At 36.8% G+C, this 18,600-nt stretch overlaps 1 protein-coding gene across 15 annotated transcripts in view; it reads left to right on the top strand.

The window, feature by feature from the left end:
- LOC5574086 (collagen alpha-1(XVIII) chain) overlaps positions 1 to 18,600 on the top strand; it is a 980,207-nt gene that overhangs the window by 943,321 nt on the left and 18,286 nt on the right. For 10 of the 15 annotated variants that reach the window (XM_021840445.1, XM_021840446.1, XM_021840452.1 and 7 more), the window contains 2 exons: positions 12,570 to 12,596; positions 18,199 to 18,216. The exons of 2 other annotated variants lie outside the window; for them this stretch is intronic. In XM_021840445.1, the coding sequence (XP_021696137.1) occupies positions 12,570 to 12,596; positions 18,199 to 18,216 (45 nt within the window). The remainder of the gene's footprint in view (positions 1 to 12,569; positions 12,597 to 18,198; positions 18,217 to 18,600) is intronic. 3 more of the 15 variants (XM_021840444.1, XM_021840450.1, XM_021840447.1) reach the window with 3 other exon arrangements.

Here is an 18,600-nt window from a genome sequence, read left to right as displayed (position 1 = left end):
ATGTAATTTTTCTGTCGATATATTCATCCACTTCAACGGAACGATAGTAAAGATAAACACAACATTGATCCCATTTTTTTTAAATTTTCAATGTTGTACAGTCAACTCTCCATAATTCGATATTGAAAGGATCATCAAGTTAGGAAGGTATCGAGTTACAGAACACATAAGCAGTTCAACTACAATCCAACTACCAACGAGTTAGCCATTAAAACCAACTTTCACTATGGTTCGCTAACTCGATATTGAGAAACGAAGTGTCGTGTAAGGCAGAGTTGACTGTATTTAAATAGTTCCAGGATTTAAAAGTTATTGTAAATTTGGATTTTGTGATCAATTTACAATAATAAACCTAAAAATGGAAACAATTGATTGGGCTAGTTCTTCTTTTTCTTTCTGGCGTTACGTCCCAGCCTGCTTCTCAGATTAGTGTTCTTATGAGCACTTCCACAGTTATTAACTGAGAGCTTTCTTTGCCGATTGACCATTTTTGCATGTGTATATCGTGTGGCAGGTACGATGATACTCTATGCCCTGGGAATCGAGAAAATTTCCTTTACGAAAAGATCCTCGACAAGTGGGATTCGAACCCACGACCCTCAGCATGGTCATGCTGAATAGCTGCGCGTTTACCGCTACGGCTATCTGGGCCCCTGACTGATTGGGCTAGTAGGTAACCTTTTATTGGGTTGTTATGGATAGGGTTAAAGTCAGTTTTTTATATGTTCTGAATCTACCAATAATCTGGAACCACCTGAAATTATTTCTAAAATGTATTTGAAGTGAATCACTTTTGAATCACCCCTCGTCAAATTTTACTTCGGGATGAGCTGTCAATATGTGAATGGAAGTGGCATTGTGCTCTTTCGAGAAATCTAAAAAAGTGTAATTTTTTCATCACTTTACAACCCTATTTAAGCTCATTCCATGGAAAACTTAACATTTTAGGGGTGAAATCAGACAAAAATGTTCTATCTGTAAAATTGGTTTGTTTAGGAGTAGGTATCCATTTTTTTATATATTCTGATTGATGTCCGGACATTTGACCGAATCTCGTTTGGTCGAACGCTATTTGCGGGATGCCATCTGGCCGAAAAGGTCGTTTAGCCGAATCACGAACTTAAAATGATGTGCATATTTCACTGAGCAGAAAAATTAACTATTTAGTTTGAAGGTTTTTAATGATCTTTCCGGACATGTTTGGCACTACATAGAGCTCCAAGTGAAAGATAAAATCGACTTCTTAATTAAGGAATAAGCTCTGAATTCCGCCTACCGTTTTGAGACTCTTAACATATGGCTGGTTTATGTTTGGGTTACTAACGGTGTGCTAAAGCTAAATTTCAATAATTTCATCAGAAAATTTTCCTCCTTTTAATACATAGACATAGGCATTACTATTAGCAAACTTTAGCTTACATTTTATTTAGGAATTTATCTTCTTTGAGTCATTGGCAGCTTTTGGTAGTTATATTGATATAACGATTGTTTTCATACAAGATTTTTCCTTCTTTTGATCATAGGATGTTCTTTCAAAACTTACTATTCTCATAATGATTGGCAATGAAGCTCATAAAACGATCTTTAAAAGATTTTTTTTTTTTCAAAACATACATGTTCTATCCGACTTCTGCCTTTTAAGTGAATACTGGCGTAATAAATGATAACATTTTCATCCGAGAATTTGCCTTCTCTCATAAAAATTTATTCTTTCAATTTTTGCGCCTTCCGCACTGGTTATTTTTTAACTCATACTAGCTCTTCAGTATGAGTCAAAAAATAACCAGTTTTTTGTTTATCAGTGATGAGTTGTTTTTCTTTAAGAATAAGCTGTACTATGGGGGGCTTCCTTAGATGAGTTGTTAGAGTCCACGACTACAAAGCAAAGCCATGCTGAAGGTGTCTGGGTTCGATTCCCGGTCGGTCCAGGATCTTTTCGTAATGTAAATATCCTTGACTTCCCTGGGCATAGAGTATCATAGTACTTGCCACACGAGATACGAATGCGAAAAATGGCAACTTTGGCAGAGAAAACTCTCAGTTAATAACTGTGGAAGTACTCATTGAACACTAAACTGAGAAGCAGGCTCTGTCCCAGTGAGGACGTAAGACGCCAAGAAGAAGAAGATGCAATGTAGCTTTAGAATTCATTTGAAATATACATACTTTACTTAACTGATTTCATTTACTTACGGCATTCGCAATGGAAATGACAATGACATTCGACCAAATGACCCGCAAATGTTTGCAGTTGGTATGTAAATCGCTTTTGAATCACCCCTCGGAAAATTTTACTACGGGACGAGCTGTCATTGCGAAAATTGAAATGTCATTGAGTCTACAGATTGAAATATTCATTAAGCATTAATAATGTCAAAATTAAGATATTGAAGCGCAATATAATTGTTGGTTGGTTGGTTTGACTTTATTAATGAGATTTTTAGCCCTGGGCTAGTTCATCTCGGAACCAACGGCTTTACTTCCCTTCCTAAGGAAGTCGTCACTATAACTTTTTACGTCATAAGTGACTATGTCGGGGACGGGATTCGATCCCAGGTCCTCGGCGTGAGAGCAGCCCTGTCGTCCTGCTTAGTCGCGCTTAGTCGACGACTAAGAAGCTTTTCTCAGACTTTTTATTAACGCCCTTTGGGACATCAGTTGAGAATTCAAGCTGTATCATCGACCTGAATTAATTTAACTTTGTTGCATGTAGATCAGGTGCAACTAAACGCCCTGTGTAACATCAATCGAAATTGTCAAGCTGTATCAACGCCCTGGAGTAATTTGACCTTGTCTCAATTAGATCAGTGGCCTTTAACGCCCTGTAGGATATCATTAAATAATTACAAGCATATTAACGCCCTGGAATAGTTTGAACTATGTAGATCAGGTGCATCTTAACGGTCTGAAACCATCAATTCCTAGTTGTATCAACGCCATGGAGTATTTTAATTTTGTTCTATGTAGATCAAGTGCAGCTCAACGCCCTGTATGACATCAATCGATCAAGCTGTATCAACGCCCTAGAATAGTTTGACGTTATTATACACAGATCTTTTCGAAATCGGGAGCATCTTTATGCCCTGTAGAAAATCAATTGAAATGTCTCTGTATCAACGCCCTGTAGTTATTTGACCTTATTATGTATGTATATCAGGTGCATCTCGACGCTCTGTAGGACATCGATTGAAATTTTCAAATTGTTTCAACACCCTAGACTAATTTGCGAGATCTGGAGCATCTTTACGCCTTGTAGAAAATCGATCTAAATTTCCGAGCTGTTTAAACGCCCTGGAGTATTTTGACTTTGCCCTATGTAGATCAGGTTCATCTCAACGCTTTGTAGGACAACAATTGAAAATTCCAAGTTTTATCAACGCCGTGCAGTAATTTGATATTGTTTCACGTAGATCAGATGCATCTTAACTCCCTGTATGAAATATACCGATCCATCTGTGTCGACGCCCTGGAGAAGCTTGACGTTATTCCACATAGATCTTTGCGAGATCTGGAACATCTCAACGCCCTGTAGAAAATCAATCGAAATTTTCATGCTGTATTAACGTCATGGAGTAATTTGAACTTATTCCATGTAAATCTGGTGCATCTTGACGCTCTGTAGGACATTAATTGTAAATTCCTATCTTTTTCAACGCCCTGGCTCTATTCGACACAGCTCTTTGCGAGATCTATAGCATCTGAACGCTCTGTAGAAAATAAATCCAAACCTACGTGTTCCAGGGCGTTGGAGTAATTTGAGCTTATTTAAACATCAATTAAAATTGGTAAGCTATATCAACGCCCTTGAGTAATTTGACTTTATCTCACCTATATCTTTGCAAGATCTGAAGGATCTTAAAACCCCTTTGGAAAATCAATCGAAATTTTTCATGCTGCTTCAACACACTGATTTTTTTTTATCTTGTGTTATGTGAATCAACTGCATTTTAACGCCCTGATTAAGATCAATTGCAAATTCTAATCGGTACATACAACAAATTTGACCTTATCCTATGTAGATAAAGTGCGCCTTGACGCCCTAAATCAATTAAAAATTCCAAGCTGTATCGACGCCCTGGAGTAATTTAATTTAAGAAGATCAGGTGCATCTTAACGCCCTGAAGGATATCAATTGTAAAATACAGTACTGGACAGAATAAAGTACGCATTGGCCGTTTTTCCATACAAAATGATCAAGTTTGGAGTCTTATATCTCGGTTTCTAGTTGTCCGATTGACCTGAAATTTTCACCGCAGCTTTTTTTTTCCTCTGTGGGGACATGATACCACTGCGACCATTAAGTTGATCTATTGTGGTGTTATCCTCTTTGTTTTTGCCGTACTGTAGAAATATGTTTCTACATGAAGTAACTATCTCCACAGCTATTGGCGTGCATCCCAATCAGGTACTACGTTTCGGATAAAATGTAGTACCTGTTTTGGATGATAGTACTGAATTTCATTAGGCTCTAGCAAGCCTTTACCTAAATATCTACAACGCTTATGGTATAGTGCAACACACTTGCACAACAAATGTTCAGTGCTTTCGCTTTCTAATTTACAGAAACGACACATGTCTTCTGGCAATTTACCTATAGTTTTAAGGTAACGTTTGCTGGGGCAGTGGCCTGTTAATAAGCCAGTATAAGTACTTAGATCGTGTTTATTGAGGTTTAACAACCTCAGCGTTTGATAGGCGTCTGGTTCGATGAATCGTTTGGACTGACGAGAGTCCATTGCGTTCTTAAAGTTTAGTTTAATTTTTGCCTTCATCCAGCTCTTTAATTGCATTTTCAGAGCACAAGAGGCCATTCCGAAGAACGGTTGAGGCCCTATAAATTGCATGGAAGAACCTTGTTTTGCTAACTGATCAGCTTTTTCATTTCCTTCTATTCCGCAATGGCCAGGAACCCAATATAGATTAACCTTATTACGATAGGACAACTGCTGCAGTAGCTTGGAACACTCCCAAACAAGTCTTGATGTGTAAGTTCTAGACTTCAAAGCGTTCAAGGCTGCTTTGCTATCCGAACAAATACATATATTAGCATTCCGGTAGCGCCTTTTAAGACAAATGTCAGCGCATTCAAGAATGGCATAAATTTCGGCCTGAAAAACTGTTGGCCAACTTCCCAGTGCATAAGATACATTTACTCCTGGGCCAAACACTCCTGACCCTACCATGTTATCTTGTTTTGAACCATCAGTGAAAAAAATTAATGATCCAGATCGGAAAGTTGGTCCTCCTGTGTCCCAATCCTGGCGAGTTACATCAGCAACCCAAAAACGATGATCAAAAAAGTTACGCTTCAACATATAATCTTCGTTCACTAAGTACACTGGACTTATTTTGAAGTGCTTCAATATAGTCATATGTCCTTTTAGTTCACTATCAGCGCTATCTAAGGACCTTCGGACTCTGATAGCACTCTTAACTGCATCCATTTGTATATAGTCATGAAGTGGAAGAAGATTTAACATTGCGTTCAACGCATTTGAAGGTGTGTTTCGTATTGCCCCAGTAATTGAAATAGTAGCAAGCCTTTGTAGTTTATTTAACTTAGCTTGAGTAGCGACTTGTTTGGTTTTTTCCCACCAAAAAATTGATGCGTATGAAATAATGGGTTTAACAATGGCCGAATAGATCCAGCATATCATCTTCGGTTTCAGACCCCATTTTTTACCAAAGGTTCTTTTGCAGCCCCAGAAAGCATTTCTTGCTTTTTCTATCTGTTGTTCTATATGCTTATTCCAAACAAGCTTACAATCTAATACAACACCTACAAATTTGGCACTAAGAGATAAGGATAGTTTAGTATCTCCTATTTTGAGAGCTGAAATGCAGACTTTACGTTTTCTTGTAAACGGTACTATTGTAGTTTTATCAGGATTTATACTTAACCCTTCATTATTGCACCATGCTAAGGTTAAGTTGAGTGCTGTTTGCATTCTCTCGGAAACAGTTTTATCGAATTTTCCGCGGACTATAATAATAATATCATCTGCAAATCCAATTATTTCGAATCCTTGAAGCTTTAGCTTTACAAGTAGGTCATCAACAATCAGAGACCAGAGAAGAGGAGAGAGAACTCCCCCTTGCGGACAGCCTTGAACAGCTGTTACCTTTACAACTGAATCTCCTAGATATGCTGATATTTCCCTTCTAGATAGCATCTCTTCTATCCACTCAATCATTTTTTCAGGGAAATCTCGATTTCTCATGGCGTTTTTCATCGATGTAAAACTAGCGTTGTCAAACGCGCCTTCTACATCGAGAAAAGCAGCCAATAGTATCTCCTTAGTGTCAAAAGTTTTTTCAATTTTTGAAACCAGCGAATGTAGAGCTGAAAGTGTCGACTCACCAGTCTGATAAGCGAATTGAGCTCTACTTAATGGCTTATTTTTAGGTATATTTGATTTAATGTACTCATCTATAAGCTTTTCCATTATTTTTAAAAATATTGATGTAAGACTTATTGGTCACCGCAGCTTGAAAGTAACCTCAAATTTGCTAGGCTAGAAATTCATAGTTTTTCATTAACGAACTTTTAAGTTATAGCAAATCTCAAATTTCGACAAAAATGACAAAATTTTAAAGTAAAAATAATTTTTATATGAAAATATTTAGAGCAATATGTCCTTCTGCAAAAATGTACAATTTGATAAGACACACAAGTTTGTAGAACATCATTTTTCGGTAAAACTGATTGTTTTCAAAATATTTTCAAAATTAAATTTTGCAATTTTTTGCAAATTGAGAGATTTTCAATAATTTAAAAGATTGTGTTTCAAATGCAGTGATATTTTAATTGAGTGAAATCTTTGTTATATCTAGGCTGTGGTGAAAATTTCAGATCAATCGGACCACTAAAAGCTGAGATTCAGATCTCCAAACTTGACCATTTTGTATGGAAAAACGGTCAATGCGTACTTTATTCTGACCAGTACTGTACATGCTTCTAAAACACATTAGAGTAATCTGACATTGTCTTATGTAGATCATTTACATCTTAACACTCTGTATCATTTGAAAATTTCAAGCTGTATCAAGGCACTGGATTTATGTGACCTTTATGGCATCAATCAAAATTGTTAAGCTTCATTAAAATCATGAAGTTTGATCATGTCTCATTTAGGTCAGACCTGAGGACATAAGCTGAAAATTCAAAGCAGTGTCAACGTTCTGGAGTAATTTGACTTTATTATATGTACACTCCCGTGCAAAAGTTTGGGTTCACCCCCTCAAAAACATCCAAAAGTGTTCTGTTCATATCTCTGTGATTACACGTCCAATTGAAACTCTTTAAGCCGCATTAGAAAGGCAAAGAGTTATTCTCACTTCGTATGTATTTTTCCAAAAACATTTTGTATACTAAATTTTTAATTAAAGTTGTTACAATTTTCAAAAAACACCCTAAAAAATCATATCTAATTTCCTCAGCCCAGAATCGTAATCTTATATTCCTTGAAGAGACCCCACGAAATTTTGGCGGACAAATCAGGAAAGTATTCAAAATCAATGAAACAGTCAGTCAAGTCATCGTGCAAAAGTTTGGGTTCACCTGATCCGCACGTACATCATTTTTGTCAATATCTCGGCCATTTTTCAACCGATTTTAATAGTTTAAAGCTTTTTTGAGCGCAAATAATGGCGCGTACATGATTGGTCTGAGATTTTACAGATTTAAGTAAGTTCAGGTGAACCCAAACTTTTGCACGATACACCATACTGAGGGGTGAACCCAAACTTTTGCACGATGACTTGACTGACCGTTTTATTGATTTTGAATACTTTTCAGATTTTTCCGCCAAAACTTCTTGAGTGCCTTCAAAGTATATAAGATTAAGATTCTAATGACACCTTGATATAAAATTTTGGTCGATCCAATGCTGAGGAAATTAAATATGATTTTTCAGTGTGTTTTTTGAAAAATGTCAAAACTTTAAGTACAAATTTAGTATACAAAGTTCAAATAATATTTTTGGAAAAATACATACGAAGTAAGAATAACTCTTTGCCTTTCGAATGCGACTTAGAGAGTTTCAATTGAACGTGTAATCACAGAGATATGGCCAGAACACTTTTGCATGTTTTTTAGGGGGTGAACCCAAACTTATGCACGGGAGTGTAGATCGGCTGCATTTCGTCGCCCTGTAGGGCATCAATTAAATATTTCAAACTTTATCAACGCTCTGAAGTATATTGACCTAATTCCATGTAGATCATATGCATATCAACGCTCTGTATGGTATGAATCAACATTGTCAAGCTGTATAAATCCCTTGGAGTATATTTTAGATCAGCTGCATCTTAACGCCCTCTATGACAACAATTGAAACTAACCCGAGCTGTATTAACGCACTGGAGTAATTCAATATTGTCTCAGTAACTCAAAATCATCTCAAGTAACTCTTGAAGTTTGATGAGATACATGAAATTTTTAAGCAGAAAAAAATAATGTACCTAATATGTTCTAAAGACAATCAGTTCGTATTCTTGTTCGTTTTGGGCCAATAGTTTTCATGAAGTTCGAACCTCTTGTTTAATCCAAAAATAAGGTTCAAACTTTCTAGATGTCCTGCTTCAAAAAACCTTGAGCATTTGTTCGTGATTTTAATTTTTCGATTCTATTTTTATATAAAATAATATAGAGGAATTTACGCATTTTCAGCATTCTAAGCCAATGCCGTGTTTCATTTGTAATTTTTTCCCACAAAATTGGCCATATCTCAAAAATGAAAAATAAAGTACTTGTCAAAAATTTCAGCGATGAAAGCTTATGAAATTACCTTCTCAAAAATAGATTTGGAACATTCTTCGGCTTTTCTTTACGAATTTTCTCAACGGTGGAAAATTTTGTGGAAAACTTTTTCCAGTTAATTTTTTTTATTCCTGAGAAAATTAGCTTTAATTTTCATAAAAAAAAACTTTGTTTCTATGATACTTCGTTCTTGAGTTATGATTTTTCAAAGTAAGTAGTGTCAGGGGAAAACAAAAAAAAAATACAACTGAGTTTTCCGGGAAAATAGGCGACCATGAATTTTTCTCAATTTTTTTTATTCATATAATGATGAGCCCTGCCTGTGCAAAAAGTTTCATGAAAATCTGAGACCTTTCGGCCCAAACCCGTACGAAAATAAGAAAAAATCCCCGTATCCTAAAACACAAATCAAACTGAGAAAGTATGTAGCTTTCATATGCAATAATTTTGGTCATTTTAAACTTGGTCATCTTGAATTTTATCAGAAAAAAAAAATCACCATTAGTGCACCATTCGTTTTTAATTTCACCATCAAAAAGCTAACTACCCGAGCAAAGTTGAATAACAAAATGATAGTAAATCTTGTTACCTGGTTATTATCATTTGATAACTGATTTTGTTATGATCTTGGCTGAATTAACAGTCAACATAACAAAATTGAGAACTCAAATTTGTTTGTCAAATAACAAAGTAATAGTAAATTATGTTATCTTTGAGTTCAAGTTGATAACTAAATTTAAAGTATCATATTTTTAAGAAGTTTATGGTCATAAATCACGGACAAGTTTTGGGAAGTGAGTGTTTTGGATTAGACTTATGCTTCAAATAATTTTACAAAATTTTGTATGGCGAAAAGTCAACTTTGGAAAGAAGTGCGGTAACATATTTTGTTATCAATCTGTTATCAATAATGTCTGTCACGGATACAATTATAACCAATTTTGTTATCATTCGGTTATCATTGATAACAGAATATCAAATTGATAACAGTGATAATGAAGGTAGCTATCATTTTGATATCATCCAGTTATCCGCCTTTGCTCGGGTAAGGTGTCACCCAAAAATGACATTCATCATTTGAGGGAGGGCGATGGTCTACGAAAGTGTGACAGTGCTTTTATTAGGTATTAAAAGGCATGAAAGAGGGGGTGGGGGGTCTAGAAATCCCGAAAAATGATGGAAGTCATATTTGAAACTTCCCTAAGAAAGAACAGCTTCAAAAACTAGGTGAGCAATGGTATTAGCCGTTTGAAATGAACGATTTTCTAAATTTATGGAAACAACATATTTCGTACAACAAAGTAAAAAGTATTAAATCGCTGGTTCTTTCCTCGAGTAAACTGTAAAATGCGATTAAATTTTGGGTAAAAAATCTGGCGGCCGTCTTAATTTTAAGCAAAAGTATGAGTTACATAGTATGATGATACTCATCGTGTTGAAATGAAATAAAAATTGAGTTGAAGCAAATACTCTCCATTTTGAAAAACTGTGTGAATTTTGATCATTTTTCCCTGGTTTTGAAGATATTCCGATGTATCTAAAGGGTTCGACATAATACATATATTTTTTTTAAATTATAGGTGTTTCTCCGTTTCACATTTGAATTGGAATGAGCATTGAACACAAACTAAACACGTGCAAATGCATATTAGTTTTCATGTGTTTGGAATATATATTAATTTGATGCAATTTTCGTGTGAGACTCCCTCATTAACGCCTTGGAGTACAACCGCCCTCTGGGCTATAGCAACGCCCTCCTCAAAAGGGAATGACTAAGAAGGTCAAATTTTACGACGACAGGGCTGCGTGAGAGGCGAGTGTTCTAACCACTACATCGAGTCCGTCCCCACAATATAATTGTGTTAAACTTAGACAAATGTGCTCTTTCGACCAAGCTATGAAAACGTATAACTTTTTCATCTCTAACTAAACAACCCGATTTTCATGCAAGAAATTTGAGAAAGTCAAAGAAATTACAAATTATCAAAAACGACGGAACAATACGGAGAGAACATAAAAATATTCAAAAGAGTCAAAAATCAATGTCAAACTGTCTATCGAAGACATAGTTTTAGAGATATCGAGGAAGATCCATTAAGTCCCTTGTTACACTTATGCCCCAAATAAGACTAAGCTAAGCTGAACCAACCGAAGCATGAACAATGTTGTTGTTTCGACGGAGCTCATCTGGCTCTAACGTAAAGGGCACCGGTCCCAACATCGGTCCAATCGAGTGAATCCCACGAACCATAAGTTACTGCCGTCAGAAAAAGCGGTCCAAGCCCGGATCCCTGCTCCCGAACGAAAGCGTAGCCATTGTATCCCGTCCGGAATCCACGTTCCCCAGCATAACGCTGCTTCTGGATCCTGCGAGCAGATTTGGACGCGATAAGCCCCGCGGGATAATATTTTCATCTCTACAATTTCTCTATTTTATGCGCCCGGTGCTTTGTGGCCGCCAACGAGTATCCTCTGTCGTGCAGGCAGGAGCCGGCCACCGTCAGAGTCAATCCCACGTGGGAATTTCATAAAGCGACTAGTCTCTTTTTTCGCCACCGGAAAACGCGAAAAAAATGACAATCACAAAACAGCTGGATCGTGATGGGGAGGAGAGGCGGTTTTTAATATGCCACGCTGAATTTGAAAACTGTGCAAATATCCGCTAGGAATATCCTGTTATAAAAATTTCAGGGAATTCCCTTCGGGCTTCATATTAGTCTGATGTTCTAGTAGATTAAAAAACAATTTCGAAAAAAATCTATTAATATAAAATACGCTATAGATTCAATAGGCTTGCGGACATATGGTTGAGTAATATATTTTAGTATGTTTTAGCACGATTTTAGAGTTTACCAAGCAAAAGACGTCACAATATAGGCTTATTCACAAGACGTTCCAAATCACCTGATCGGGAAGCGCTTTGTCAGTTCTTCTATGGAAATGACGACCTCGTGTTTGCACCGGTCCTCCGCCGATGTAAACAAATGCATAGACGGATCTATCACATGAAAAGGCCTACCCATGGCCGAGATTACAATCAGAAATTTCTTTTGTCCACAGCCTTCAAAAGCCTATTATGAAATCTATAGTGTCTGTAATTTATATGCGATCCTATTTTTCTTCTAATTTGTCTTTGCTTTGCCCCTCTTACGAGAATTATGTAAATTGAGCATCCCCTGAAATATATTTTTTCCGTCAAAAAGTTCATTTGTAGGGATGCTCAATTAATACAATATACAATTTTGTTCAGAATAATATCAACGAAAGCCGAAAAAGCTGAACTTTGAAATGGTGTAACTTTGTCCTCGTTTAAGCAATTAAAATTTTTTTTCTAGTTAATTATTAACATGCTCAATTATGTTATCATTGATTATTATTATTATTATCTTTATTATCGAGACTTTCAGCCATTGGCTGATTCGTCTCCGATCGATATCATTTGTTGTATTTCGACTAAAAATCAAAAAAAAAATCATAAAAGTTAAAGTAAGAATGCAAGTTGAAGACGACAGATTTGAAGAAAATTATATATTTAAATATTTTAAGAAACTTAGTATTTATTAAGTGTATTCCATTACAACAAAAAATCATCATCCAAACGTTACTAAAAGCACGCAAAGATTGTGTAAACTCTAAGCCCAAACTAACATTGGTAAATAAAAACCTCATTTTCCTTTCCTCTTTTCATCCGCTGTCGACCAAATGTAACAACCTCCCACGTCAAATACTAACCAACGAACCCAACAACCCGAAAATTGCGTAAACACCACCTGCATGCCTGCCTGCCACGCCTTTCACGCCCGCATAGTTCACAGCGTCCCCGGAATACGAATCGGTAAATATATCCTTTCGCTCTATTTCTCTCGAAGCATCCATCCATCCTTCGTAGTGACCTTCCCGGAACCATTAAGGTTGCAGGGAACATAAATCGGCGGAAAAAGCTTTTCATCTTCAAGCCTTCCTACGCGGAAACCCCAACTCCCCCACATACAATATGTTACAACTGCTGCAAGCGTTTACTTTTGGATCCTAAAGGCCCAAACGCAATGACAGCGTAACGGCAACGGAATGCGGAACCGGCTCGCCAGCACGAATCACATCATCTCGACTGAGCTGTCAACGAATGAAAGTGAACCAACACTGTGTCGACTAGCATGTTATAGTTCATCCTAGCGGACCGGTTCCGCTTTCCGTTGCCGTTCCGCTATAATTGCGATTGGGCCTTAACTTTTTCTTTCGCTTTATTTAACCTTTCAAATCCCGAATTACAGTTGCACATCTCAGTTATTTAATGGATTTTCTCTTTTTTTCATCAGAAGCACATCATTTCACATAGAATCATTTCACATCAAATCACACTCAAAATGGGTTTCACGCTTCCGGTGCTAAGTACATACAATCCTGTCGGTTTGTGTTGAATTTTTGTAGGAGTTCAGTCAAGATACCGGGTACCCCTGTTTGATCACATTTATTCTGAACACACAGGGTTCAATGCTAATCTACACAAAACAGTCAAAGAGGTGACCAGAAGCACGGTTGTAGGGTGACTAGAAATTCACATGAAAAGTGAACCCCGATGGTTTGCATGAAGTATAAATTTGCGGGGTGTACAGTACCATTTTTTTATCAAACCTCATTTTATTCGAAAGGGTCCGTCCATAAATGACGTGGAATTTTTTGGTCACCCCCGCTCTCTCATCATAGCCTATTTTCCCATATCTAATGCATGGTCCGTAGCAAATTTGTAGACTTCCCCCTCCTCTCTAAAATGCTGCGTCATTTATGGATGGCCACAAACATAAATAATTTTATTAATTATAGACGGAATGAAGTTTTTCGTAATACAGCGGGTATTTGCTGGTTGGGACACTACTGCCTTCCGACTAGTGAATCCGACCTTTTAGTTGGAATTACTGATACCTGGTGAAAATGCTCCATATTCACGCATCTGGAGAGCAAATCGTCAAGAAACGCAAATACACATGCACATTTGTTCTACATAAGGAGACTTCAATGCAACGGTTCTCAGACGTCAAAGTCTGAGTTTCTTTTCGCAGATTCAATTTCAATTTGTACAATTGACACGTGCCGTCGTGTACATGTAAACTTCAAAACGTCGAAACCTTATAACAGCAAGATTCCTTAGGCGCCTATAACTTGACCATTACTTAACTGTGCGAGTCAGTTTGACATCTACTCTTGACATTCGAGTGCTTTTTAGTTGGATTTTTTTTTCTAACCACCGAACATCCAACGATAGAGTCATTCCATGTAGCGGAGCCCCAACGAGTGAATCCCCACCGTATGCCGTTTTGATTTCATAGAATTTTTAGAAAACACAGATTTCAATTTTTGAAATTTGTCTACCAAATACCCTTGTTCGAAATTTATGTAAAATCAGCATATCTTGTTGATTAAAAGTGTTCATTCGTAGAGATACTCAATAGGTTTGTCTAGTATGGTATCCTGTTTTTAACATATCCTGAGTCAATGTAAAAAATCGAATAATGGAAGAAGTTTCAAAGTTGATAATAAAATGCTAAACCAATCACTGTGTAATACACAGAAAAAAAATATCTTAAATCATCGAAAGTAATCTGAATTGTTTGAAAACAAATATAACAAATAGGCTCCTGTTGGAAACATATAAACGCAATGATGAATTTAAACATCGAAAACTAATTGAAAACAGTAAAAACACATTCAAGACTGCCCTGCCAAATCACACTTTCGCAAAAGGCATAAAATTTCAATTTTTGTCCAGATCAACAATTTACATAATATCCCCCTGCGGCAATCAAACTTGCCCAGCCTTAATTGCTGTCGACACTGCGAAACGATTCCGATGAGCCGACAACGACAGTAACGAAAAGTTATTCCCGGCGTGGTGGATGATTGCGAGATTTCCAGCCGAAGGCGTGTGAAAATTATGACCTCAAACTTTTCACCGTCGTCGTCGTCGCCACCACCGTTTCTAACCAACATCCACCGGGTTTTTACCAAATGTTAATGGTTAGAAGGAAAAAAATCGCTCTTTCTCCCGTGTCTCGAAAGGACAATTGCTTGTCTCCGAAAAATCTGACAACTGGTCAAAACTTTTTCTTCGTACCGAGCGCTTTTGTGGAGCAGACTATCGAGACAGTCCAATTATTAAATATACTGTTTTTCTCGATTTAATATCACCTTTACATTGTATTCAAAAAATACAATAAATTTTAATGATTTTCGAAATTATATGTTTGCATTTGTAACTTATAGTGTCTTTCTGTGTTGAAAAACAACATTTCGCAAAAGTTTTAAATTTTGAGCATCCCTAAAATAAATTACATCGAAAAAGTGCATTTCTGCAAAGAATATGCAAATTGAGCATCTCTATTTATAAATCTTCTAATGAACTAATCTACGATGACGTCACGCTGCAACTTCCAACGAGAAGAAAACCTTTACTGCGGGCCGTGTTTACAAAAAATGAACGATTTCGTTGTACATTCATCCACTTCGTGTTCATTCGGTGAACATTCGTGGTCCGGATGTTGGTCCGGATGTCATTTAATGTAAACATTGCCCGCATTTAGAGCAGAAAAGAAAAAGAAAGTCGTGGATAAAAGAAGACCGTGGATAAGTCCTTTTTAGCAAAGCTAGTTTATAGGGATGTTCAATAAACATGATATTAGTTCAAAATGCGAAACAATAATTATATGAAGATTTCAAAAATTACTAATACCGTGCATCCCCGCTCATTTGACTCAAACTATCGGAATTCATTTTTAATTTGAGCCTCTAGTCCTAAGTTTTGATTCTGCGTTTCGTTTCACGACGTTTCATTTAGCAGGAGTTAAATTGGAAAGCGTTCAGATTAAAAGCGCTCGAACTAACAGGAATACCCGGTACAACCAGAGCACAAAAAAAGGAATATCTGACAATAAATAGTCTAGGTTTTAGAATCGTCTGATCCCATTGTTCAATCATGGCCACTGCCAGACAAACCTCCGCTGATGGTCTCCGTCAGCCAAAAAGTATCCTAATTTATGATAATAAACGATAATTTTATAGCCGACATAATTTTCACTGCGCTGTTGAAATGTGACGACTGCCGCTCGACTATACGACAAACTCCGGAAAAGAGCTTCAACTTTTCCTATTTTATTCGTTCATTTGAACAACGGCAGTAGAGGGAAAAAAACCGACAACCGAAGAATAACCACAAATCGCTTTCGCGCGTACGAATAATGGCTTTTTTCGTCGGTCCAGATGAGCAAAACTTGTTTTTCCGCTGCTCGCCGCGTGGCGTGTGGCTTGTGTGCACTTTGAGCTTCAACTTTGGCCCCACTTTGGCAGCAAAAAAAAGAATAACGACGAACGATGGTGGTAAAAGTTTAAAAGCCAGGTTTGACCAGACCAAGCGGATCCTGACTGACCAACTGACTGCAGCTGTCATCGAGATTTCGGCTTTCACGGTTTTTCGATGGAAGAGACAGTGGCGGTTTGCTACACCGAAAAAGTGCTTTTTGAATCATTTTTGGCAGTTTTCATGCTTTTTCATTTCTCTTTTTCAGAGTTCGATAAGTTTTTGACAACAGTTTCATAGAAATGGTACGATATGTTCATAGTGGAGTGCTAGAGACTAAAGACTTAATTGTAAGAAGGGAAATAGAAGGAGAGGCAAACAGCATGTCATAAAGGTAGAAAAATTTAAAGTTGGGAAGATATGAAGATAGAAAACAAGGTAGCTAGATTACCAGGCAAGGAGTAAATTAATAATGAAGAAAGATTGAAGTAGGTTAGAAGAATATAAAATAGAAAAAAGGAAAACAAAGATAAGATGCCTTGTCGTACAATTAAAATTTTGCTAATTGGTGTGTTGAAGACAAAACCATATTACTAAACACTAGAAGCAAATTAATAAACTAGAAACTAGTAGCTAGATAATGATAGGAAGTAGAACAGATGAATTAAAACTAGAAACTAGAATAGACGATAGAAACTAGAGACAAGAATCTAGTACCAGAAAAAAAGTAGAAACAGGAACAAGTAGAATGTAAAAGCTAGAGCGTAGATTACTGAAAGCTCGAAGTTTTAGTTAAACTTTAAAGGTTAAAAGCAAGAAAAGACACAAGATAGACGTTTAGCAGACGAAAGATTATTAACGACTGACGACTCACGATTGGCGATTGGCATTTGACGAATGAAGATTGACAGTTGATTATTGACGGTTGACGAATTAACGACGATTAACGATTGATTGTTCTCAATGTTAACGTGATACTGATTGTTCGTCAGAGATTGCAAACTATCGATCATCATTCTTATGTACGAAGATCATACAAATTGATCAAACCGTTGAAGCTTTCACAGTACAGTTCAAAAAATGTCTTTACAATAAGTATAATTTATAACAAAATCAAATGGGTCATTAAAATAACCAAAACGGCCGCTATGGAAAGCATAGATAGCGCCACCGTAGCCTTGTGTGTTTGACAGAACAGCAATGCTGTCACAATGTTAAATCCCATATACAGTGGCGCCATTGTTTTGATGCGGTGAGCACTGGCAAAAACTGCCTTCAATGATCCATTTGCAAACAAAAACTATTGTAACTTATGAGTAGCACGAATAAAGAATAAGTAATAGCATCAATAATCATTTGAAGCGCATAATAACAAAAATTTAGATAAGATCCGACGGAAATGTACCATCTATGTGGATGAATGCATTCTCATCAAACTTTTTCTTGATTGAAATCCATACCAACAAATCGAATTACCATCTACACGATTCATTAATAGCACTGCAATATCAAAAAGCACTCACTTCCACCTCATTTCCCATCTAAATTAAAAACGATCAATAACGATTATGATCTCACAACTGCAGTGTGACCATTTTCTTAAGTATTCCAAGGGTACCATAATCATCTCCCCACCATCATCAGCAAAAGAAAGCTCTCTCTCAACATCGAAGCACCGAAGTAGAAAAATCATTTCTTCAGCCTTGGCTGGCCCTTCCCATCGTCATCTAAATGTCTCTTTTTAAATCCTGCCACCATCATTAGAATCACGATTAAAATAATTGAATTTCAGCAATTACAATTCCAGATAACGACCCACCACCGCCTACCCTCACAGAGCTTTCACCTTTTGCTTCCCACTCACAGATCGCGCGCTTGCTGCACCGTCGTTTTCAGTTTTTTTTTTCGTCCTTCATTTTTATGACACTGATTCCTATCGACTTTTGTAGGAAAAATCTTAAAAGCATCTTCTTGGGGAAGGCTTAACCTTTCTGTTCTTATCTCTGGCATTCTTGTCTTTTCTCTTTTTCTCCTGTTTTCACCTCCGTCCTGCCTCTCGCGACTTGTCCCTGTTTGTTGAACCGACACTCCAACTCCCTTCACCTGGGTTGGAATGTGGGTGCGGATCCGGTTGGAACAAAAACCTAAGCAGTGGTATCCCCGAATGGTAAAGGAAATGGCAAAAATTCAAATTTATTACACATTCTCTGTGTTGGTTGGTGTGGCCCTTGTTATACGAAAAAAGACCCTCCAAACAAATATAGCACACGCACCCTCATCGCATACATAGTACACAGTAGAGACACAAAGCACACGAGGTTTGGTCATTTGTCATGAGGAAATATGATGGAAAAACTTATTGAAAAATGTGTAATGGTGCCCATTTTTTAGCCCTAATTGAGTATTTCCGAGAGATCCATTTCATTTTTACATTTTCCTTTGAATGACGATTAGTTTTTTGATCTTTTTCTATAGGTAGTTACTACTATAATATTCATCGAAAATAATGGATATAATTTTCTTAATTCAAATTCATCTTTTTTTTTTTTCA

This window comes from Aedes aegypti, chromosome 2 (genome assembly GCF_002204515.2).
Source record: "Aedes aegypti strain LVP_AGWG chromosome 2, AaegL5.0 Primary Assembly, whole genome shotgun sequence".
Lineage (NCBI taxonomy): Eukaryota > Metazoa > Arthropoda > Insecta > Diptera > Culicidae > Aedes > Aedes aegypti.
The sequence above is the reverse complement of the archived record's forward strand: the minus strand, read 5'-3'. Positions and strand labels throughout refer to the sequence as shown.